Source organism: Myzus persicae, unplaced genomic scaffold (genome assembly GCF_001856785.1).
Source record: "Myzus persicae strain clone G006 unplaced genomic scaffold, MPER_G0061.0, whole genome shotgun sequence".
Taxonomy (NCBI): domain Eukaryota; kingdom Metazoa; phylum Arthropoda; class Insecta; order Hemiptera; family Aphididae; genus Myzus; species Myzus persicae.
Genome location: NW_019104322.1, coordinates 590,179 through 616,267, shown reverse-complemented (window position 1 = coordinate 616,267; position 26,089 = coordinate 590,179). Strand labels below are relative to the sequence as shown.

At 30.3% G+C, this 26,089-nt stretch overlaps 1 protein-coding gene across 1 annotated transcript in view; it reads right to left on the bottom strand.

Moving 5' to 3' along the window:
- LOC111041161 overlaps window positions 1-26,089 on the bottom strand; it is a 121,036-nt gene that overhangs the window by 11,739 nt on the left and 83,208 nt on the right. Inside the window, exon 5 of the mRNA XM_022325359.1 lies at window positions 6,491-6,964. Coding sequence (XP_022181051.1) covers window positions 6,491-6,964 — 474 coding nt within the window. The remainder of the gene's footprint in view (window positions 1-6,490; window positions 6,965-26,089) is intronic.

Here is a 26,089-nt window from a genome sequence, read left to right as displayed (position 1 = left end):
CATTTCATATATTTTATCAAAATGCGAACCACCTCGACTTTGTAACATCGATTCGAAGTGCGTACTTTTATCCTGAAAATTCGTAGTGAACCCTAATAACATATATTATCTAGCTAGCTAGTAATGATCGTGTGACCACACTGTGACTGTATAGTGTAATTAAATGTATTAAACACGCGCATTGTTTAACCGCGATATTATAATTGCCGTACACTAAATAATTGCCTCTACTCATCGATTTGCAATAAACTTCCGTTTCCTATGTACATAAATATACACGAGTAAGAGTGTATAATATGTAGCTGGTACCTATATTATATGGTATTAATATACACCATTAATAAAACACCCCTTTCCGCTAAACGTTGCTTCGTTTTGAATTTAATGGTCGCCCGCCGTACAGGATTATATTATTATTAACGCTAAATACTTGAAACGTTTTAAGTTTCGATTAATTTTATTCTTCAAATATATTGCATTATACTGGAAGAGTGATTTTCGATCGTTAATTTTTGTCGTGGCAAACGCTTTATTGCTTGATAATGGTCTTTTAAGATTACTTTATACCCAATACAAGAAACACGCTTTTCACCCCCTCTCCCCCTCACACATATACACAATGTAAATATAAGTATTGACATTATTTTTATGTTTAATGAAAGATCAATAATTTATAAATAATAACAATAATACCTTAATATTTTAATTCAGGATACGGAGTGAACTAAAAATCGGAAGCACGTATAAATGCACATAACTGCACACTTCCACACATATAAAGTATCTACAACAATGTTATGAGAGTAAAAATATTTTAAAAAATATTATTAAACAATAGGTATCTATCTACATCAATTATGTTATCAATAAACTGCGATAGGTATACGTAACTTTTTTTAAAAATATTTTTGCCGTTTAATGTTTGCACACAACAAAAACATTTTAACAAAATATAGACCGATAACGTTATTCAGAAATTATAAAAAAATTCTAATAATTAAGTTATAGGCTAACTGAAATTTAATCAATTTTCCAATGTATGTGAGGTTTTGTATTTAATTATTGATACCCAACACCGTGGATTACTTGCTGTTTGTTGTAATTAAACATACCTACGTAAATTGGATTTATACAAATATTATTTTATTATATTTAAAAATTTCGTAGAAACATTTTTTGAATGAATAAATGATAAGTAAACGGGATTCATTATTCTACCTATACACAATTTAAATCAGTCTAGACTTTGGACAATCTGAAAGACATTAAAAATACGTCAGATGTAACAATTTAAAATGTAAATCGATTAGTTTATCGTATACAATAATATAAAAAAAATACTTAAATAAGCGTGTACCTAAACAATATTTAAATTTTTTTTTATAAATGTATTACAAATAATAATTTGACCTGTATAGTTCAAACAGGTTGATGAACAGTCCAACGAGTTGGACTCTCAAAAATCATATCTATTTATAAAGATAAGCCAATAAAATTCTGCTTATTTTATAATTGTACTCGGTGGATGGAATAAACTATTTAAAATATGACAATTTCTTGAGGTACCTAATAAATATTTTTTTGTAATAAAAATATCATGTTATAAAAAAAATTGTTATTTTATAATAACTTATGTTTGTGTATAAATATTTTCAAAAACGTACGATATACCTTATGCAGGTGTGAATACCACATATATACGTATGTTTGTGTGGTGACTAAGACTGATCACTCCAATGAAAAAAAAGGTCCTGAATTCCTGACAGGATATACAGATGGGTACTATATAGTTGTTAGATTTCACTCAATTCGTCTTAAGTCATATTAATAGAAACATCATTGTTTATATCAATGTGATACATCTGAATGATATATTATTCAGGTAAAAATTGTTTCTGTGCTTGGTTTATCCAAAAATGATCCAGACTCGTTAAAATTCTGACCTGCTAGGGTGGGGTTTTATTCAGTATTTTCTTTAAAGTTTTGTGGCGAAAAAAAGTATTTGAAAAAACAGTTATATAATAGAACACCCCCAGCAGGTCAGGATTTTAACGAGCCTGGATCATTTTCGGGTAACCAAGCAATGACCTTTCTTAAGTAGGTATTTTATTATAATCTGTGTTCAATTTGAAAGCAATTGAACGAGATGCATTATATAGTATGGCGTTACGCCCAAAAATGCGTTTTCAAAAGAAATAAACAGAGTATAAAAAAAACAGAACGACACATATTGTAAAACCAATAGACCAGCCCCAGCCATCCCCACATTCCGATCTGAAATAATATGTTTTTAACCCAAAGGTCAAAACGATACACTTGTAAAAAACATTAAAAATTCAAGATAAGAAACACAATCATTCGTTGTCTTCGTACTTACATAATATTGTATCATTTGACATTAAAATAATTTATGTGCAAGGGAACAAGATATTTTTATTAAAAATACTCTCAATCTTCTTTTTTTGTGAGAGAGCCGATCGACCGTGCAGTATCCAATTATATTAATATTACAGCCATAATTCATTTTTATCGAGCAGAGAAAAGTGACGGAATCGTTTATAGAACTTACAATTAGTATGAAATAATTATAGTATTATGTATAATATTATACATTTCCTTTTAAATCATGGAATAAATGCATTAAAAATGCAAAAATGCAATTGACTGATGTGATAGTTTAATGAATTCTGAGTGAGTAAAACAATTAATATGTGAAAAGTTAATTTGATAGCAAAGAAACTATAACAATAAAATCGAAAACAATCCTATTAAAACACACAATCATTCCGATATGGGACAATTTAAAAAATGATAAAAAAAACAAAATAATAATATGTGAACAATCTCAAAAATCCAGAAATTATAAAATAAAGTTATAAAAAAACAGTTTAAATTTCTCTTCTTCGTATTTCCCATAATAACACGTTTTTAATTGTCCCTATTTTATTCCTGTAATTTTGTTAAATGTATGCAAATGCTTGCTCCATTAGTAGTTTGGGAATTGGTATGATTGTAGGAATAAATGAAAAACTCATCAACCTGTATTCACTCTCCAGTACCTAAATTAAGTATAATATTCCAGTACGATTATTTTAATAATATTATTATATTTATTAGTTCTTGTAATGATATTGCGTTGGGTATGTATTTTAATATTTGTCCTAAAACATTCATCATCATTTCGTATAAAATATTTTATAGAGTCTTATCTTCAAAACCGTCATCTAATTTAATAATAGATGCTATACCTAAGAAAATAATGTACAAAATAAAATATAGGAAAAATACCAATTTAAGTAATTTAATGCAATTTAATTTTTGTGTTAAGAAATGTAAAATTAACCTATTTTAAATCGAATTAATGTAACGCCAGCTAATATAACCACGCAGTTGATGCTCTAGAAAAAAAAATCATAAATTCGATCGATTTGTGTGTTTTGTAAAAACAAGATTTAGTTATTAGATCAACTACTTACAGGGAAAAGTAAATGTAGGTTTCGGGTAGACGTTTATTTTAAAGTACCTAATAAGATAAACTGGCCGTATCTATTGTTATCGTACTCCACCTACCAAAACAGATGTTGATGTCTGCGCACCCCTGCAGTGCGCAGTATTGTACGCAGTGTATTTTTCGAAATCGGGAAAAATCCGAAATGACTTTTATCGACGGCCACGATGATGAAAAAAAAAACAAAAAGTCAGAAAACGTTTTGGATGTTTTATGAAAAAACGTATGGGAGCAGTGTATATTTCATAGTCACCGCGTGTGCAGTGTTATCTATGTACATACATATATATATATATATTGTGTATTTAGGTGAGTCGGGATCGGATTTCTAGTGAATGCTCATTTGTTCGTAGACGGTACGTATTCGTACGATATTGAACAATTTGACTAATGTACGTGCGCGTTTTCACAGAAGGAAAAAAGTTTGAAAAAAAAATAGGATGAAACATGTGGCATTTATTACACCGTTCTCTGTCGTCGAATCGGATAAGGTTTCACGCGAAATTATCTATATACGCGCGTGACACCATCAAAATCGAACGAAACCTCATACTCGTCACACGTGCGCGGTGCAGCGGTGTTTGTTCGCCATGAGAGAGACGTTTGCTCGAAAAAATTTACGGCTTGTGTAAACAGGGTGATTTTTAAGCACGATCCCCTCCCTCCAATTTGTACGTGCTCATATCCATGGGTAAGTCTAAGCAATTATTCAAATTCTGATTTCAGGCAGTCGTAATCTAATAATATTACCGTTTACAGTCGCCAAATCGGATAAGGTTTCTCGTAAAATTATCTAATCGCCCGCAACACTATCATAATCAAATGAAACCTCACCCGTCACACGTGCTTGGTGATGGTTCGCCGGGTGAGAGACGTTTAAACGAAAAAAATTCATGATTTATGTATACAGAGTGATTTTTTAAGCACGATCCCCTCCCCTCAATTTGTACGTGTTCGTATCCGTGTGTGAACGTATGCAATAATACATCAAATTTTGTTTTTGGCAGTTTTATACTAATAAAATAATATAGTAGAGCATATTCTCAAATATACTTACAGATTTTTTCGGCATTTATAGATTATTGTTTGCCATAAATTCATGATACATACAACGAATTGTTTTTTTTTTAACGAGAACATTTTCTTCTGGAATCTTCTGTGATTTTTCATAAGTAGACAAATTGTTGAGGAGTCACTTGTTTAAAAAAAAATTTTTCGTATCGCCACAGGATTGTTAAATATAGGAATGCATAGTGAAGCATATACAAATGGGATAAACTCTCTAAAAAGATCACTCTGTATACGTGCATTGATATAAATATATATGTTTATCAATATTTGATGCATTATATATATATTTGGCATGCAAATATTACGCAGCGGTACCTATACAATTGCTGCAAAATCTGTTGAAATGTTATTGGCGTCAATACGCGACACGCTCTTCAATTATTGTATCAATAATATGACGTACCTATATAATATATTAGATTAGGTCAATCGATTATTTTACACTTTGGACCTTTTGAGGGGATTATAATCTGATTTATAAGCAAAAACTATTTTCAAAAATACGTCGATTGTATACAATCAACAAATGAAATAACAATCACCTACTGTGATAATCCCGGTTTCGAGTTCCTGGATGGCTAGACAACACTACAACTGAAGCCTGCAGGTCCTGTGGGCTTCCTTTTATTATTTTTTACACAACCAACCGGAGTTTTTACAAACACCGCAAGATAGACTTTAACCTAAAATATATACTATTGTCGTTCAGGTAGATTCTACCTGGTAGAATATTAAAAGGCAATGCTGTAATGGTGTAAGCATAACACAGTGATACTTTTTAGTTTAACACAGAGCATAATATTTGGTAATTTTTAAATGAAAAATAGAAATAATAATTGTTTGTATTCAATTTGTCTTTTTATTTAAATAATCATCAGCAATTTCCTAAATTGTTTTCTGTCGTATAAAAACAGTCAACATTTTTATGAACAAATCGATGAATACAAATAACGAGTATATTGAAGTAACAATTTTATATCTTTTAAAAACATTTATAGTTTAGACGAGTGCTGTAGGAGCAGTTGAAGTGCTGCACGACATCGCAGGGTATTACCTGCTGTCACCTCATACCTAACTCTTGACTAAACTTTAAATGCATAAAAAAATGCTGCTTCAATATTTGATATTCATATTCGTCGACATTTCCATAAAAATACTGCGTTTCGGAATATAAAATTAAAAATATCACCCATCACTCATCACAAAAAAATATATATTGTATTTTATATATTATATTACATGATAAATAATCTAATAACTATACCAAGAACTCAGAAGGCCATAATCTTGATAAAAAAATACTAAATACTAAATAGTCATATTTACGTTAGATTTTTTTCATGGAAATAATACTTTGATTGGGATAACGAGTGTTCTGCTTAAGAATAACCCTCTCACTATGTGTATGCAAATAAGTATATAAAATTAAAATTGGAAATAAAAGTAGAATTTTTTTTAAAAATTGAATACTTATAAAATTGGGTGAGTTATATTACTTATACTTTTAAAAGATAAGTTAGTTGCAAAATAAATAAAGAAGAAATTAATTCTCTGTTTTTATTTACAAACATGTATTTGGAAATTGTATATCTACCTACGTAATTTGGGTAGAAAATCTTTTTTGTTTATAGCTCACACTGGATTTGTACTTGCAGAATTGGTTTTAAATTATGATGTTCAAACGAAGTTTTGAAGATGGCTAGTCTGAATAGATGAATAATTTATACTCATTGATTGAAGGCATTTAGAAAATAATAGTGTTGTATACATTGCAAACTCATTTCGTGTAACATCAAAACATTGCATTGTCTTATGGAATTACATTCCGCATTATAAGTAGAAAATAAGAACCCTGCAGGTACCTAGGTACACAATATTATAATATTTAAATAGTTAAATAATATGGTTTACCTTGATGAACCTGGGGAACCGGAGTATGGGGTGCACGCCGATCTTTAGTTGTATTAGATCCAGTGGCGTGAGCGCTATGAGATCGAACAGGAACGACCGGGACCGGATGTAATGACCGGCCAGCTTGCTGGTATTGTACACCATCAGGCCTTGTTCCAGGTAGCCGGTGCGGAACTGGACGGCTACGTCAAGCAGGAACACGATGTCGCTGAACGCGTCCATGGCCGACCACCACGGGGAAGCCATGCGCTGCAGCTCGGGCAGGCTTTGCCGGACGATGGCCGTCCACAGGTTGTACAGAGTGCAGCCCGTCAACACCATTAGCCAGTTGAAGTAGAAGTTCTCGTCCGGGTTGACCACGGACCACGGCAGTTTGTTTTGCTTCCGGCGCAACCGGCGTTTCCGGCGAACGTACTCGATGTTGTCCTGCGAGCCGGAACTGCATTCGCCGTCATCGCCGGTGTCCAACGTCTCCTGAAAAATCAAGTCCAATGTAATCAATAATCGCGACGACGACAGTGGTTATCAAGGTGCAACTACTGTTATAGCGGTATATATATAATTATAGTTATATAGTTTAATAGTTATGTTATTACTTATTGTATATTAATACATCGTTTACCAATCGATATAGGTGACCTATTACGTCATAATCGTCTGGCGCGTCGTCGAGCGTCTACTGGCTTGTAATGTATATAGGTGCACTGTAGGTATGCACGCATAATACGTATACTACACCATTTGCAGCGATTTACATATTAATATAAGAGAAGACTACGCTGAAATGTCGAGATTAAAATATTTTCTATATTGATTTATATATTATGTACAAGAAGTATGTAATGGTCCGGATATTGTATTAAAAAGTAAATTCGTTCAGGAGCGATGTTAAAATATTTTTAATAAGAAACACAAGCTTAAAAATTATTACCCAAACACGTTCTAAAATTATAGACTCATCTCTTCTCCTGTAAAAGCCGATATGAATAAAACATCTGGGTTTTGTATTACTTTTATATTATTATATATTTTTTTTTCACTTAAGATATTTATATTATCCAGTATTACGAAAAACTTAATGAGACGCCATTTATTTGAAGTAAACGTTTTTGTAAAAACAAGTTTTGGATTATTAATAGTATATTCGCAACACAATATAATATTAGGTCTTAGTAATTTAGTTAGTAAAAAAATACTGTTGAAACAAATTTAAACTGCATTATAATATTTTGAATGTTCCTATGACGCAACACAACAATAACAAATTTTATTTTCGAAAGGCTTTTTTCAAATTATTTTTATCTTGCTGTTTACCTTTCATACGTTGTAATATATTGAAAGGTTTATTTTTTTACGTAAAATCACGGATGACCTAAATCAAATTTTGTGCACTTTTATACATAAAAACAATAATATCATCAATTAAATGCCTAGGTAATATATTTTTTAATTTATATTCGTTTACAAGGATAGTAAAAATTATCCATAATTAATAAACGTGTCGGAATGTTCAACGTTTTGAAGACATAGTGTCTGACGTCTGTCATTGTTTTGAGTTTTACCTTTTCTACTGTGTTAACCGTAATAAACCCTAACAACAATACAAACGATTATAATATTATGATTAACAATAACCATATTATTAACTTTTGTTCCAATTGAATAAATAAATTTAAGTAGTCTTAAATATAATATTTAAATATACAATTCAATATAATAACATAATGTATAATCAAATATTATATAACTATTATTGAATTCCAGTACATTATTGTTATGAATTATCGGATAAATTTAAATTTAAATGTACACAATTAATTGTTTAATTTAATGAGATACCTACTTATACATATTTGAAGAGGATTCTGAAACAGCTTACAATTTAACGCGTGGAATCATGTAATATGTATTATGTGTGTATTGAAATTGAAATACATTTGGTGAAGTAAGATCTAAAAGTGCTTGAGTACATACAGACAGAAAAACCAATTAAAAGGTGCTAACCAAACAGAGACGCGGAAATTCTCCATCAAACTAAATTAAAAGTAATGCCACCCGTGAGATCATTGTTCGCGGAACTAGTGTTATAAGCCACAACGAAAAAAACTGAAAAATCTTCAAAAATAAAAGTGTAAGTATTTAATAATTGTGAGTTTTAAAAGTCACTTGAATTGAGTAAAAGTACTTGTTAAGGCGATTTGGCATATGCTGCAGCAAGTGTAAGTCACACTATTAAAAAGTTGTCGAGTTTCTTCTACAAAATGCTATAAAATTTATACTCATACGGTGTTTAAAATTAAATAAGATGACGTAAGATAAGTATAATTCGTGAGCTTAAAAATAATAATTACCTCAACAATAATCAATTTCCACACGTGTAGAATGTACATAGAGTATCAGATCTCAACATTTTTGGGATTTGGACGAGGGCGCAGTAAGTTATGCACATTATAATATTGAAATTGCTTTTACTCTAAAGAAAAATTTGTTCAGAACAATAGCAAAAACAATTATTAAAATGATACTGTTTTCTTTTACCAAAAACCAAAAAAAAAAAAACAACTAATAATTTTAATGGCCTAGTTTAAACAGCTTAAACACATATTATACCTAATCCCTAGGCCTTTGTCATTTTTGTCGTATTGATTGAGTTTCAATTGTATAAAACTGTATTAAATTAACTTGTTTCGATTTTCAGTATGTAGCCATAACATTTAATTAGAGAATAATACAATATTTATATATTTATTGTTCAATATTTATATAAACAGTAAGTTATACAAGTTTCTTTGATTGTTAAAAATAAAAATAATAAAGACTTTTGCGCTATATATTAATATTATATAATTTATCCCTCTTGACGAAAACAATAAATTATGTACTATCAATGGTGGCTTCATGTATTTTAATGTAAATGTAGCCGGAAATGTTGACATTTAGGAAACGATGACAATTTCTAATGAAAGAAGGAAATTATACCATTTCTTAACGATATCAGGCCAATGATACCATACACATTACTCAATAAAATAATTACAATATAATATATAAATATTATATTATATTATATTATAATATAAATATACCCGTGAGGATATACCCATTAGCCGTAGAGGGGATTCGCCGTCCGTACAAAAACCGGTTTTTTGCTCTTTTACCTTTTAACTAAAAAATTGATTAAAAATCAGGAGATTAATAAAATTAAAATGTTGAAACTTCAATATTTTCAGAAAAATGAAATCTATAAAATGGCTATCTTCAATTTTTTTTTAAATAATAAATAAAAAAATATATTTTTTAACTTTTTTACCGAAACATAAAAAAAAATAAAACATGAATTATTTGTAGTGCTTATCTCCGGGAGTCTTAATAAAAAAACAGAATTATGATATCTACATTCTTTTAGGAGATATCGCAATGAGTAAATTCTCACGCGACACCCTGTACATAGGAAATGCTGGTAAATTATTTAAATACCGTATAAAAAAAACCAATTTAATAACTATTTCTTTTTTAGATATTTTAATTTAATTTTGTTACTTTAAGTATTACTTTTATCATTCATAATTATCCTATTAATATATAATACTTTTTTTAGATATTTTAATTCAATTTGAGTAGTATAAATATTATTTTCACCAAACATAATTATCCTATTACCTTAATAAATAATCAACCCGGTTTCATTAATATTTAATTATACACAATACTATTATAACATAAGTAATTACAATTGAAAAAGACAGTTACCTATTATTTATTTTGTATATAATATGAGTTTAATCGAAGTAATTCAATCTAAAATCAGTTTATAACTTTATTTACGATTGTTAATATTTTTCATTATTTTATTTTCATTAATAATGATTACTATGATTACATTTTAAATACATAGGTATATTATAAATGATAAACATAAATTTTATGATCAAAAATATTGCAGTGGTATCAATTTTCTCGTATATGTAAAACTCCAAAGTGTCAATAGCTCTATCAGTGCGTTTCAAGTGTCTTAGATTCAGCTAAATATACAATATTGTCGATACAGGATTTCTTTTTAGATTTTCAATCACGAGTAAGAATAAGCAATGTGTGATGACATTGCCTAATAAACTACTGAAATGATATAATATAATATACAATATCCTAGCCATTATGATATAATTATTTCCTCTTTTTATTAGAAATCGTTTTCGTTTCAGATGACACGTACGTTTTTATATTTGCCCACCAACTTGATCAGTGGATCAATCCTGCAGGCTCAAGGACATCCCCGATAAAATACGTCTACGGCGATACTACCCGTGTATACAGGGCGCATAGGTACATACACTGTACGAGTATTAAACGCATTTGCTCGAGGAAAATCTCAACGGAGATAGGACTATGTTATGTTATATATATTGGCGGTAAATTAAATCGCTCTAGCCACTGCACCGGAGTCGCCGCCGCGTGAATATTTTCCAGTAGATTTTTTTTTATTCGTCCTCTCTCGGGGTCGTTTTTACGATATAATATAATATTCGCTATTTATATAATATCATACATGTACATTGTACATATATATATATATATAATATTTAAGTATAAAGATAGCGGTGCGTAACACAAGGGCGAAGCCATTTATACGACCGGATGCAGTATAACAATAATAATAATAATAATAATAATAATAATAATAATAATAATAAGGTTATATACATGGCATATTTTCGTAATATTTTGTACGTACAGATATATACAAGTGGAGAATAAAATATGTGTATATAAAACCAATCCTCTGGTGGTGGTGGGCGAATGGTGGCCTGTTCGAATAATGTACTAGGTAAATCTTACACGGGGATAAAAAAAAAGAAAAAAAACATATCAGGTAGATATATCCTTAGCTTTAAACCGCGGTGGCTGTACGTACGCAGATAATGTTCTGCAGTACATAATATAAGTGCGTATTTTATGGTTCGACGGTCGTAAAAAAAGTTTCGGGAAAGGTTCAAAAACAATAATGATTGTTGACAGCGTTTGTTGGTTGGATGGGGTACATTTCGACGGTCCAATTGCGCCAATGTTTTATTGCTATATATATATATATATATACGTATACTGTTATTATTATTAATTATTATTAATGTATGTCATCGTGGGCCGACTGCTACAATAACAATTCAAATATCATGTTAATTAAATCGCGAAAATTCGAGGACGAAAATTACTATAATATAATATGTAATAATTCTTATATTAAAGCAAACAATATAAATTACAACCGACGACCGATATGAATAATATTATTATAACTTAATTTGTTCACCGGATTGACAAGACGTGAAAAATCGTTGATTTCAATTATATTAAATTATGTTTGAATATATAATAGTATAATACCTACTGCAGATTACATATTATTATACTATTATATTTACATTTTCGCAATTTTCGACGAATAATTTTAACTCAACGAATCGTTATATAATTATATTACAGTGGATGAATTGAACATTTGGTGCGTTTTTAGATTTGTTGGTATAAAACAAAACGTTCCTACTGTTTATAAATTATACAAAATATATAGCCTTTTAACTGCGCAAAACAGTGTTTTTAATTACATAGGTATTATTTATAATTATTTCAGTAGGTAGTAGAAATTAATAAAATTAATATTTTTAGCCCTATTCAAATATGATGATCATACTTTGACTCTACTACCTTTGTAAATAGTAGACTGTAAACGTCTTATGTATATACTGTAAAACGAAGTATTCTAGTCCTTATAAGCAGTTTATTGCATGGTTTGAAATTATTTTCAGCCGGTAAGCTGCAAGTGTTCATAGGATGGGACACATAATGGGTATAGACTCGCTTCAGTTACATATATTGTATGCAAATTGCTTGTTTGTCGACTTTGGAATTATTAGCTCGAAAAAAATTGAAAATTTACGGTGGCTGACCCATGGGTTCCCTAAACCCCTTTGGGTCCATTGTTTCTGATATGTCCGAATTATCGTGAATAAATTACGAGAAACGAATATATTTTTTCTATTCTGCGTTACATAAACGTTTGGTTAGAGGTTTAGGTTAAAAGTCCCTATATCCTTTATAATAAACTCGCATATATTTTAGAGATTAGTGAAACGAATCGAAGAGAATATAAGAGCATTTAATATTTGCTAAAACGTCACAATTTCTGATTTAGGTACACGACTTTAGTACATCATAACATTAAAGAAATAAAATTGTTGAGGAACTATATAATATCATTATACCATAACAACTATTGTAACACTATATATTTAAATACTTTTTATCTCTTAGCAACTTTAGATTTTTAAGTTTGACAATAACAAAACTTTTCAACTTGAATATTCGTATGAAAATGTTGACTCGTAAAAATTTCAAATATACGAAGTATATTAAATAACATTATACACATAATTTTTTTTCAAGAACATCTTAAGTTTAGTCGAGTGCAGTGAAAACTCACGGTAGTATCCTTATTGCTTCTACTCTTTGAAAAATTTCATTTTTACGGGTTAAACACTTACATCACTTGCAGGTCTTGCTACTGTCACTATAAAGTACATACGATTACCGCGGCAATGCTTGGAAAAAACAAACTCGGTGAGCTCCATCGTGACATTCGAACGTTTCTATTTTCGAAGAAATAACAAACATTCGAATAGAAATGAAAAAAATGTTGTAACATTATAATAATATACCTATCACTTGACGGCACTTTGTTCGTGACGACGGGGGTCCGTTAATTCGGGCAGCTCGCGATATATTATTACTATCGTCATCGTCGCTTATATCTAGCTGAGAATATAATAGATAAAAGTATAAAAGAATATTCTGCAGAACCTTCGAGTATTATCCCTACAGTGTCATCACACATGGCAAGTGCATTATAATTATACAGACAAACACTGCAGTGTAGATGACGTATAAATATAAAGTTTACTACTAATAATACTGTCTACTGCTGCAGGTTGACGATGCGTTGAGGTGCGTGCACGTCAGATTCGTTATTTTATCGCTAAAAATGCATAATATTTGCATATAATACGCACTATGCGCGGGCACCCGGGTCGGAAGACAGGCGATTGTGATTATTATTGTTGTATCTTGTATACTTAAATGCAATAGGCACAAACGTTGAAATGCGCCTGCAGTGTAGAAACGAAAAGAATTCGAGAGAAAATAATGTCATGAATATTTTAAATCGTTTTGGGACCCCAGTATCGCGAATGCGCACGTGCATATTAATATATTATAATATCTATTCAAATATAATATATACGTTTCTCCCTGGCGGAACCTTGCAGCACTCTCATCGTTGATCCCTCTCTCTCTCTCACTCTCTCTCACTCTATCTCTCATCCCCCTTATTCACGTACGCGTGTAGGCACAGTGTGTCGAGGACGGAGAAGCTGCATTATAGGTGTGTAGTGTTTGAAAAGCGATTATTATCGTGTACAATATTAAATTATAATCGCGCCGTGACCGTTTTCGTCGAAAGTCCGCGACACGTCTACATTAATAATAATATTTTAATCGTTCACGGCTGTTTATTCTGCAGTTCACACAACCACCGCCACCACCACCCGACGATATGACATAAATAATATAATTATTGTATGATAGTATTAATATGACATTATTATACCTACGTCGTGGTTACCACCACGGGGCGTCAGGGGCGCCGAGGTCTAAAGAAAAAATGTATTGCTCTTGTAAATTTGTATTTTTACACACTTTTGTATACGCTTGCACCACCGCATCGATATTGATTACGAATCGTACAATTTATTTTATTTTAATTTATACTTAGTATACATAGATATATGCTGTACTTTTGAACTATGCTGTAGACGGTAGAGAATACCGCCTGCATGGATTGTCGATTTAATAATTGCTCGTTGAAATCAAAATCAATTATACGTTTTGCGCTCACATATTATTAAGCAGTGAACTTCCTTTTTGCAAATTTCGAGATCTAAACATAGGTAATACGTACACTTAAAATGATGCATACTGCAATCGTCCACATGAGCTCTCTGTCGTTTGTAAAGAACGGTCCAATTGCATAATTGTGTCATGTATACCTAAGCTCGTTGATAGCTTTTTAAAATAAATTAGTAAATAATTTAGGTAAATAGAATAGAAATGGGTTCCGCGGTGTGGGTCTGCGAATAAAAGTTTAAATCGAACAAAATGCAGAGGGTTTCGCAAAACTAAAATATAATCGATAATCACTGACGAAGATAATAATATTTCGCGACGTGTAAATTATTAGAACTGTCGATTTTGGGTAATACGTGGTTTGGTTGTAAAATCAATGTTATTATAATAGGTACCTGTCTATTGCTCGCTGCCGTAATCGTTCTCCTTGTATGATGCATTCGATATACATACGCGATACGCCCTAAATCCTACAAGCTAGATATTATACTTTATACGCACACATTTATACATTACGTAAGGTATAAACAGTGCTATTTAGTCGGAAAAATAAAAGAACGGGCTGCGAAAATTAAAAAAAAAAAAATTTAACAAGAAGATTTAATTTCTTATTCATTAGCAAATAATTATAGAAAGGACACTCCATCGCTCCTCTAACGCGAGCACTGGTGTATAAGTAATAATATAGAACTACGATATCGTATACAACGTGTGACGTGATCTCCTTGGACACACTTTTTGCGTGTTTTTTTGGTTATATGCGTTTTATTTAAAATCTATACTATAAGATTATTAAAATAATGAATCTTCCGATAATTTGTACCTGAATTCCTAGGTCACCTGCTGATCTTAAACCGTGAAACTCTTTTGGAGAGATTTTAGAGATACAGTGCATAATGTATATAGTGTGTATATACGTACCACCATTGTCATTAACCAATAACCATCACGAGGAGCTAAAAAATTAGCGGAGTCTATTACAATGGATGTCCATGGAATGAATTTGAGTTTCTACCAGATATTGTTTGTGTAACCAAAGAAAACCAAATTCATCATATTTATTGATATTTATAGGTATTACCTACCATTAAATAAATTTGATTTGATATTTAATGGATAGTATTATATTTTTGTTATTGAAACCTATAAACTAAACATATTTACTAAGGTCACACTATTTTTCTGGAAATGCTTATGTATTATATTATCATTTATCATATATTATTATGGACAAAAAGTTAAATTTTCTAAAATATGCGTTATACTAGAGTTTCGATTTTAAAGTTCAGTGGTGTGAAAATTCGTTGCTTTGGGAAATATTTGCGCCTATGGACTTATGGGTTACCTACATTAGGCCGCTCATTTAATCAAACTCAAAATGCATCATAAACCTTGTACTACTAGACAAGAACTGTGTAGAACAACAGCATTGTAAGCGGCGTAACAACATCTAGCTGCGTGATGTATAGGCTGTTTTGAACGACAGGCGTGCATATTTACAATAATTATTGTATAGTTTAGCTTTAGACTGAACACCTATTGTATACAATGTATACGAGTATTGAAACATTAATATAATACATATTACTATCAGATATACTTTTGAAACAATAAATTGTGATATTAGGGACTTAATTAATAACTTACAAATTATTAATAAATAATGCGAGGAACGACTACCGTGAGGAACGAGTAATCGAGTAGATAATCAAAATGCGTCTTCTATATTGTTACGCTGTCCACACACGCATTGCGCATTGTCTAGTAGTTTAAGGTCTATGAAATGCGTAAATAATAAACTCGTACTACCTTATTGGTTCAATATTTCATGTTTATATGTACATCGACGTTTCTAGGAAAAAAAAATATCATATTAAAATATACAGGGTGATTTTCTGAACATGCTCACCACTTTTATCCTTTAATAATGCATTTTTTCAAATTCTGATTTTTGAGAATTTGTAAGTTAACTTATCTAAAGACCATATTTTTCAATGAATAGAATATAGATTTTTATACCATTTAAAGTGTATCATGTGGCAAATGTTGATACGAAATTCTTTTTTTCGAAAAAATTCATTTCCTTAACAATTTACAATAAAAAGAGCGGTTCTCATAAAAACAATTATGTATCAGCAACACGTCCCGTGTTGTGCAACTCTTTAAACTGCATAACAATTTAATTATTTGAATGTACTTCAGTAGGCACCTCTACACTTAAAAATTCTAAAAATAGAATTTGAATAAATTCATAAGTGTACATGCTCGGTTAATCATCCTATAAATAATATAGTATAATATACTTAAGTTTATTATTAAGTAATAATATTAAAAAATATATATAAGCAATCTTAGTAGGTAGCCTAGATTAATACATATTTTATATTTGAACGCAGCCTTAAATCATATTCGAAAAACTCTATTCAAAGCTGATTTCAGATTACCTAAATGATTTTTTTCAAAATACCTGGAAAATTTGAATAACTCTTTTTTTCAAACATATTTAATGTCAATTTTTGATACTGAGTACTTACTAAATGAAACTTTTTAATAATTTTTATTGTTACATAACACTGAAGAAAACTCACATCGTTCTAGAACCAATATTCCATAAGATTTTGAAATTTAATAAATATTAAACCAAATAGTGAGAAATTTGATTTTTCTTTCTATAAGTTACATTAAGATTAAACTATACCTACCTATATATGCTATTTTGTATAAGTACTTCAAATCAAATGTGAACAAAATGTCAAAAACGTATAAATATTCCGGAGAAAATGAATATTGCACGTGTTAAAAACATCTACCTACGTGTGTACACGGTTTTTTTTATTTCATCGCTCGTAGGTTCATGCGCTATAGTCTATATGTATATCGAAATCATCATTGTTTTTTTTTTCACTCAACGAAATTCGAATTCAAATTTCACAACGTTCGGGAAAAATAAAATGTCAACAGGAAGCAGCCGTATAATCCCCGAGCAAAAGCTTAATCTCGACGTTACGCATATTGCAAATGCACCAAGAGTAGGTAAATCTCTCACTTCCCTTCCGCACAATCACCCCAGCGGTGAACATACATTGGTTTTAAAATAAGCACGAACAGACTTATTAAATATACAAACAAGTATTATAATCATTTTAATTATTCAAAAAAAAAAGATACTTCATAAAATTTGCAATTAACTTAAATTCGCGCGTTTACACGTTTGAACGACGTTTACAGCGCTTTTTATTATAATCATCATAATACCCAAAACTATGTTATACCCTTTGAGAAAGTGTTCAAACTATATGAACACGAATATCAAGACACATACTTTATAATATAATAATATACTCAAATCTAAAAATTATAATGTTTTTACGCAATTGATTTTACTTTTGGATACTAAAAATCAAGTTCCGTCAGGTGTCATCATAATTAAACTTAAATTTGTGTGTATAATGTTGTAGACCTAAATCCAATTACGATTGTGAACTACCTATGTTATTTATATTTATTGTAACGAAGAACACTTAAGAAACTCGAATAGTGATATGCTGGAATATGATTCTATTGCTCTAAAAATGGTATGAATAATATGACCTTAAATATCTTTGATATACAAACGATAAAATATTATATGCACGATCACGATTGACGAAAGTTAACTGAATTAAAAAAAAAATAACCCAAAAGGATCTAATGCTTATTTTTTTATGTATGTCTTTGTATCTCGTTATTCATTACTTAAGAATTCTACAAAAATAAAGCAAATGACCGTCCTTCTTTGTTACTAAATAAAAACATTTATTATTAAACGATATTATTATGTCAGTTTTAGTTTTGGAATATTGAAATGTAATAAGCACTTGATGGCATAAGTATTTAATCCCTGAATTCGTTATAAGACAAGTTGACAAATATGTTTTGGCTAATTTGTTATTTTTCCAAGTAAACCATTTTTTACTTATCATTTTTTGGAAATAAAAATCAGCATCCATCTATTTATTTAATACACCTACACCATAATATATTCTAAGCTTATATAGCATAGGCTATAAGACATTTTACTAACACAAATTATGTATTATATATTGATTTATAAATACACGTCTACAAAAACGTATTCAACTCATGATCATAAATAATAAACAAATATATTTCAAAAATCAGACAAGGTAATTGTTAAGTAAGCTTCTTGCCGCGTATATTATTTTTTTAAATGTAACAACAAACAACAACAAAAGAACATTAATAGTAAAGGTAACCTATACCAGTTGAAAAATTATGTGGAATAATATGTATATTTTAAATTATATAAAAAAAAATGAAATACATTCAAGGGAGTAAATTATATTCTTTAAAATAAACTACCTAACACGTTACCAATATAAATCGACATATCCCCGTTTTTAATATAAACCTTTTAATGTTATCCAATTAAGAGAACATTGGAATGTTAATATTAGCGTTCGATTTGTCATCATTCAAAAGTTCACCCTAAAATTTACTGTGTATTTATAATATCCTTTTTTAATGCATACCACTAAACAATTACAACAACACTTAATAAAACTACTTTTATTCTACACGTATAGGCTATAAAGTATAAGCTAGTCGAAAAATAATATTTATTGTATACTTTGTAATAAAAAAAAATGTGTATCAAAGATACGAAAAAAAGTACATAGTTTTCAAGAACTATAATAATTGGTGCTTTTTATTAAGAAGGTCCATGATAATTATAAACTAAAGAAATTAAAAGATTTTATAAAATGGCAAATGTTTAATCAAATAGTATAATAACAGTGATGATTAACTAAAACTTTGAATTCAAATTGGGATATAAACCCGTATTCTCGAATTAATTAATGACTTAATTAGTGAAATTTTGAGAAGAAAAAGGAAAGAATATTAAATGTATACAGATTTTGCTAAACGAGTGTTTTATTCAACGCATCTTACTTGGTGGAACATTTATTCGGTATAAATTATTCGACAGACACCAACGACCGTCCCTAAATAGTTACAAAAAAAAAAGTTGTTTGACTTAAATTTATTTTTATTTTTTTATGTTTCTATAGTTTTTTTCCGATTGCTTTGAACTTCAAAATAAATCTGATAGTCGTTAAACAAAATCAGGAATGCTGAACGAAATTATAATTATAGGTAAGAACCTATAACTAGGTAAGTGCCAATGTAGAGTTACCTTTCAAGGTAATAATCCCTCAAAGAAAGAAATACGAAACACTATTATAGGTATATAGTTTGTAATCTGATAATATTTTGTTAAAAAGAAAAATGCTGAAAAAAATGTTAGAGAAAAATATTAAAGAATTGAAAGAGTTTTAAATTTTGTGAAAATTAATAATTGCTATAAGAGAATTCATAAGCAACAAAAGTTCATATCAAATTATTACCCTACACCATAACATTATGTTCATAGTATACCCTTCCGATGAAATACCTATCCAGAATATATTAAACATTTTTTTCGTCATTTTAATTATTTCGTATAATATATAATAATCTAACACTCTGAAACGGCAAAACGACGTATGAAATGTCGACCGACGTCGATGCTAAAACGAGTGGGACGAGCGAGTTATAAACAAACCGTCGACGACCAGTGACCACAATATTGAATATATCCGTCGAATAAATATCATTATTGCCGTTATAAAAATGGCACTACGAATACACAGTACGAACAACGAACGTAACAGGCAACAGCAAAATATACGAACACCGTAATCACACATAATAATATTATAATAATATGTAACCGATTCGAGCTGTTTCCGTTAAATAATTACCACGCAATTAAAACACGGCTTACGAGTGCGTAAGAGAAAATACATTTATGTAAATATCGATATGTAACGAAGGGTATAACGTATCGTCGTCGAGCTTGTTATACTATGGGTACATTTGTTAAAACACGCGTACCATGAAAATAAAAAAAAAACTCATATTGTATAATAATGCATATCTATTGATAAACGTAAATTAAATAAATTAATATTGATGTACAGAGGTTACAGTGTCCCAAAAGACCCGCGTCACCTATTATATGCGAATGTCTTCGTCGCAAATCAATAATAGACCTAAATGCGTTTTTTACCAACACCATCAATAAGACTTGACAAAAAGTTTATTAGATACTTCTGGAATTTCAAATTAGACAATTTTGAAATTAATTTTTATACTATAGTCTATGCAGAAAACAGGAATACCATAATATGATATATCCAGTAACAATAAAACTTAAAAAACGTTCGAAAACAATAGCTGATTCCGAAAAAAATATGCCATCTTTTTTTTTTAATATCGAAAATTAGCTATAGGTATATGATTAAAAACTGAAGTACACGAGCAGAATCAGGGGTATCTGAATTGCAAATGTCGTAAAAAGCCAAGGGATTAAATGGTACATTAATATATAATATATAAATCATAAACATTGAAAATTGAAAATTGAAAAATCGTTCAAACGAGATAAAAATATATATAACTATACCACACATATCATATTATTATCTATTAGTTATTTCTGTCAGGAGTCGTGATAGTATTGGAAATATTAGATTGTAATAAGAAGTGATTTTTAGATTAAACAGCGACTGCCGACTGACTACTTGTCTTGCAACTAGCCCATTCTATATAAGATGAAAATTGGTACAACGAAATAAAAATACGATATATTTCGGATGAAAAATAATCAATATGTTATATCTTATATGTAATTAAATATGAACGTAAAGTACAAAAAAAAATAATCAAAATCGACTTAACATATAATGTTTCAACGTATATCACGATTAAAAAAAAAAACGGTTTGAGAAGTTCTACAGTAATTATAGTTCTATCTATACACATGTCAAATCCAATCTTCTACACCTATTGCTGCATTCCTAGAGTCACAGAAATAGCCAAATTACAGTATTCCAAATTCAGGAGCTATTTTAAAAATTATAGTGGACACCCTCGGTCTCCATATCACTGGAAATATTGTTAGAAGAATCGAACCACAGCGGCTCCTCGTCCTTACATTATTTAATTGACTAAGATTTCATGTGGTATAGTAACATAACAAAATATATTCACGGATCCGGAGGTGGTTAGCCATCTATACATATTCTGTTTAAGAAAAAAATGATTGAAAGGCTTCACACGAAAACTGTACAAATCCCACACAGCACAAAGCGACGGAAAGATGGCAATCGTCGGCCAGCAACAAATAATAATTGTATTATATAATAACTAATTATTGTTAATTCAACCGAATTTCTAGACAACTAAAACGTATTGAAACTTTGCGGTCATTACTAACAGTGGTAATGATAATATAAAGTCGTTGTATGGTGGCTTTTGCGAACGCAATTTATGCTAATTGAACAAACTTAGCCAGAAAAGTTTGCGGTTCCTTTTTTCCCGGCATTGTGTTTTTATTCTAAAAAAAAAAACAACTGTTGTTTCATTACTGTTTGTGTTACACAATTATCCTTTCCGGTTTGTGCAGTGCGAATTACAAAAGCGTTACGACACTATAAATAATAATAATTGAACAAAGTCTAAATAAGTGCGTTTCGAAGAAACGAATCTATTGTGCCCGAATATAATATAACATAATATGTATTATTATTATTATGATTATTATTATATATAATACGCTGAGCGATTTTAATCAATTCCCAAAAACAAATAGCGCTAAAGTTCGGAGTTTTGAGTGTTGAAAATAAAACCAAATCCTCGAATATAATACACAATATCATACATAATATAAATATTGAATATTATAAATCCTTTTTGAAATATACAGGTCAACTAAAAATATGAAGGGTATAAGACGTTACGATTACATACACAGCAGTATCCTCGTCGTGTTCATATTCTGAAACAAGTTTTATATAACATATTGTCTACCAAAAACAAAAATATATATATAACTACAAAAAAATATATTAATGTCTTTATAACAGTTGGGATTGTTAAGCTCGGTAAAAATGAAAAAAAAATGAAAACAGAAAACCAACGAATAATGAAAAATGTTTTCATGTTATTGTTTCTTGTACGCGATGACCTGCATTATATACAGGATGATTTTTGTTAAATAGCGAACACTCATTATTTCGGAACTCTTTTAAAACCTTTTTTTTTTATTTTCAGATAACACTGCAATAATATTATTCTAACTGAATTTTATATTGCATTTTATATGCCCTTAAGTTTGGTTGATACCGAGTTGCGGTCGGGATCAAAACAGGTAAAATATCAAAATAGGTAAAAATCCTAGTTACGGTAAAAAAATATGATTAATAATTATTATGTTTTAAAATATTTATATATTTACATTTGTAATATTAAACCGGTTCTTATTTGTATGATACACATTTCACAAATGTCAGCTTTTCAAATCAAAAGTCAATTTGTTTTTTCAAATACTGTTGTATTTTATTTTTAGTAAATTTCTGATTTATGCTCTCGCTTTTTTTATTAGTTTCCAAATCTACTGAATTGTTTTTTGAATATGTATCAATCTGAATATTTTTGACACATTTCAAAAATTCAAATATTTTGGGATGTGGCGATCGGTTCTCAGTTTTGAATTTAGAATTGAACGCTTCACTTCCATTATTCGTTCTCCAAACATCATTGTTCAAAGCTGCCCAGAGTGTGGTTAGAAAAGTAGCATCATTCCCAATATAATTATCGACTAAAAAGTCACTAAATTCAGTAACTCTTGAATCTATAGGTTGTTCGGCGATTAAATATAAAAACACATTTCCCATTTCATCTGGAGGGAGAAAAGTCAATCCAAAAACGTAGTGTAATCATTAATCGTTAACCGGATACTGACCGCAATTAAGACATTAATTTTACCTTCAATATTATTAAGACCGCAATACGTCTATTGCGACCGGAACTCGGACAATACCTTAAGTTTCGTTCCTCTGCTGTCGGTTCTATCCGGGAAAAAAGTTTGGTTTTCAAGTGTATCCCCACTGCCGTCTGTCAATCATTTTCATTTTTAAATGGATGCATGAAATCTAAGTTTTTCTAATTTCATAGCCGGAATCCGAAAAATTTTCTAAAAAAAACTCTGATGCGTATAATCAATAGATATAATTGTTAAATACGGAACTCTTTATACGAATAGACAATAGTATCTACCTTTTATTATTTGAAAAATAAAAAGTATCTCGAGAAACGTGTGGTTTGACTATTACATATTTACATCCACCAAACGTCAAAGTTATTGAATATTTTGAAAATGAAAAATAATTTGTTATGTTTGATATTTTTATACCAACATTTTTACAAAAGTATTTTGATTATGAAATTAACAATATCTATAAGTCACCAAATAATTGTATTAAAATGTTGTTAACATAGTTATTGTAAATGGACCAAAAAAGAAGGGCAGTATGTCTTTGGCTTATGTTATGTACTTTTGTTAGAAATTAAAGTGTATTGTAAATATATTAAACAAATTAATAATTCTCAAAAAAAAATGATAGGGATGATTTGATGATAAGATAATTGAGTACACTGTATAGTATATAGGTAGGTATGTATGGTATGGAATACGTATTCAAATAAGTCACGTCGGTTTTCCCGAAAACCATTTGTTCCTTAGCGAGTTTAACGAGTACATTTTATAAATATTACAAATCACCGGAATCGTATAAAATATATTACGCATATTATTATATTTACATAATAATATTATGAACGCAACAACAGAACATGTATTTGATCCGGAGAATAATAACTTCCTTGTCAGTGCGCTGATAAATGTACGAACATACTTTTAAAGTGAGGTTTTCCGCCGCAGCGTTCCGATGTGTAAGCTCTGTGCGCGGAAAGCCGAATAAATTTATCGTCTCGAAACCACCAGGCAATCAGCAAAAAAAAAAAAACAAAACAGAACACACAAGTCACAAAGTGTATACATATATAGATAATATAATATATAGTGGGTACGTGACGCGAGACGTTTTATTAAAGACTCGTAAAGTCCGTGTGCTACATCTACCAATTTTATAGTATATAGGACATAGGTAATAAAAGTGTACATGTTATTAGGTAGGTACCTCCAATCGGGCAAGTCAAGCTTTCTCACTAAAGGAAGACACTTTTGTTTTCGTATTCGTTTTTTCCACGCCGCCGTCGCCACCGAGCAATTCACGCGTCAACATAATATATTATCCATTACACACACACACACACACACACACACACACACACACACACACACACACACACACACACACACACACACACACAAATGCCCTGCAGTCCCGCGTTGATATTCCTTTGAATCGCACACCGGTTTACGCTCCGCAGAGCGGAATGGCACACGTATGCGCTTTCGTATAGGTGTTATATTATTTATATAAAGTCAACTCGACGAGCCAATGGATATTTACGCAAAAGATTGCGTACACAAATTGACGGGTAGTGAGAAATATAACATTTATATTATGTAGGTACGAGTATTATATATTATTTGTCGCTTGTGCGTACACCGCGGAGGTGGCGAACGAGGAAAATGAGAGGGGGAAACGAAAAAAAAAATATATATAGTCACGTGCCGTATGACCACTTATAGAATACTGTATAATAGGTAACTCGAAAACGACATGGACCAGGAAATTTATAGTCGGACAAATGCAGTTATAATAAGTACTGCAATAAGCACCGCGTTCGAGAAACACGATTTATGTTTGAATAATATAATATTATCATCGTATCATCGTATCGTCGACGTCCACGGATCGATTATCCATGGTCGGAGATCGGGGGGTGGATGAATGATAGGGGTAGTTGTGTGTGGAGGGAGGGTTACGATTTGTCTTACACGTACACACACACACACACACACACATATATATATGTGAGCAGTTATAGGCTTATCGAGATTAAAACTAGATTTTAACGCTCTTTTTAATGAAGCGCTGCACACAGATTCTTGCACAAGGTAGGCAGTATTAAAGTATATTATATAAGTACCCGGTGCTAATGATCGTTGATGAAATTAGTGAGTTTGAGGAGCTCAATCCTCCAAACAAAGTTTAATAATTCATCACTGTAAACATATATAAAAAAAATCTAAAATATATTTATGCAACTAATTTATGGTTAATCCGGTTTTAATAAGTTGGTACGGTGTAGAAAAACTGATCTATACTTACTCTGTACTCGATATTAAAATAGACACATTACATTACTGCAAAATGGTTAAATAAATTATACTCTAAAAGTTTTTGAAAAACTCGAAAGAAAAATTAAACTGTGAATATAAGATTGTTATATAATATTAATAAAAATTAATCCTATTATTTAGAAAACTAATTTAATCTGAATAATAAAATTGTCGTGTGGGATTTAGCTAAATAAAAAACGAGGCCCGTAGTTGCGCCTATAATATGGCAATGACTAATGAATAATGAATATAAAGCATAATTATAATATAAGCGCTTCGTCTGTGTAGTGTTTGCAGCCGAGTGTGCTTGTGCCGTGTCCGCTTGTCGACCGAAAAGGGTTTTTGGGAAAACCTTTCGAGAAATTCGTTTAGACAAATCGTTTCGGGATAAACGAGATGAATCACACACGTGTTCGCCACCCTGTGAAACGTATATAATACAGTAT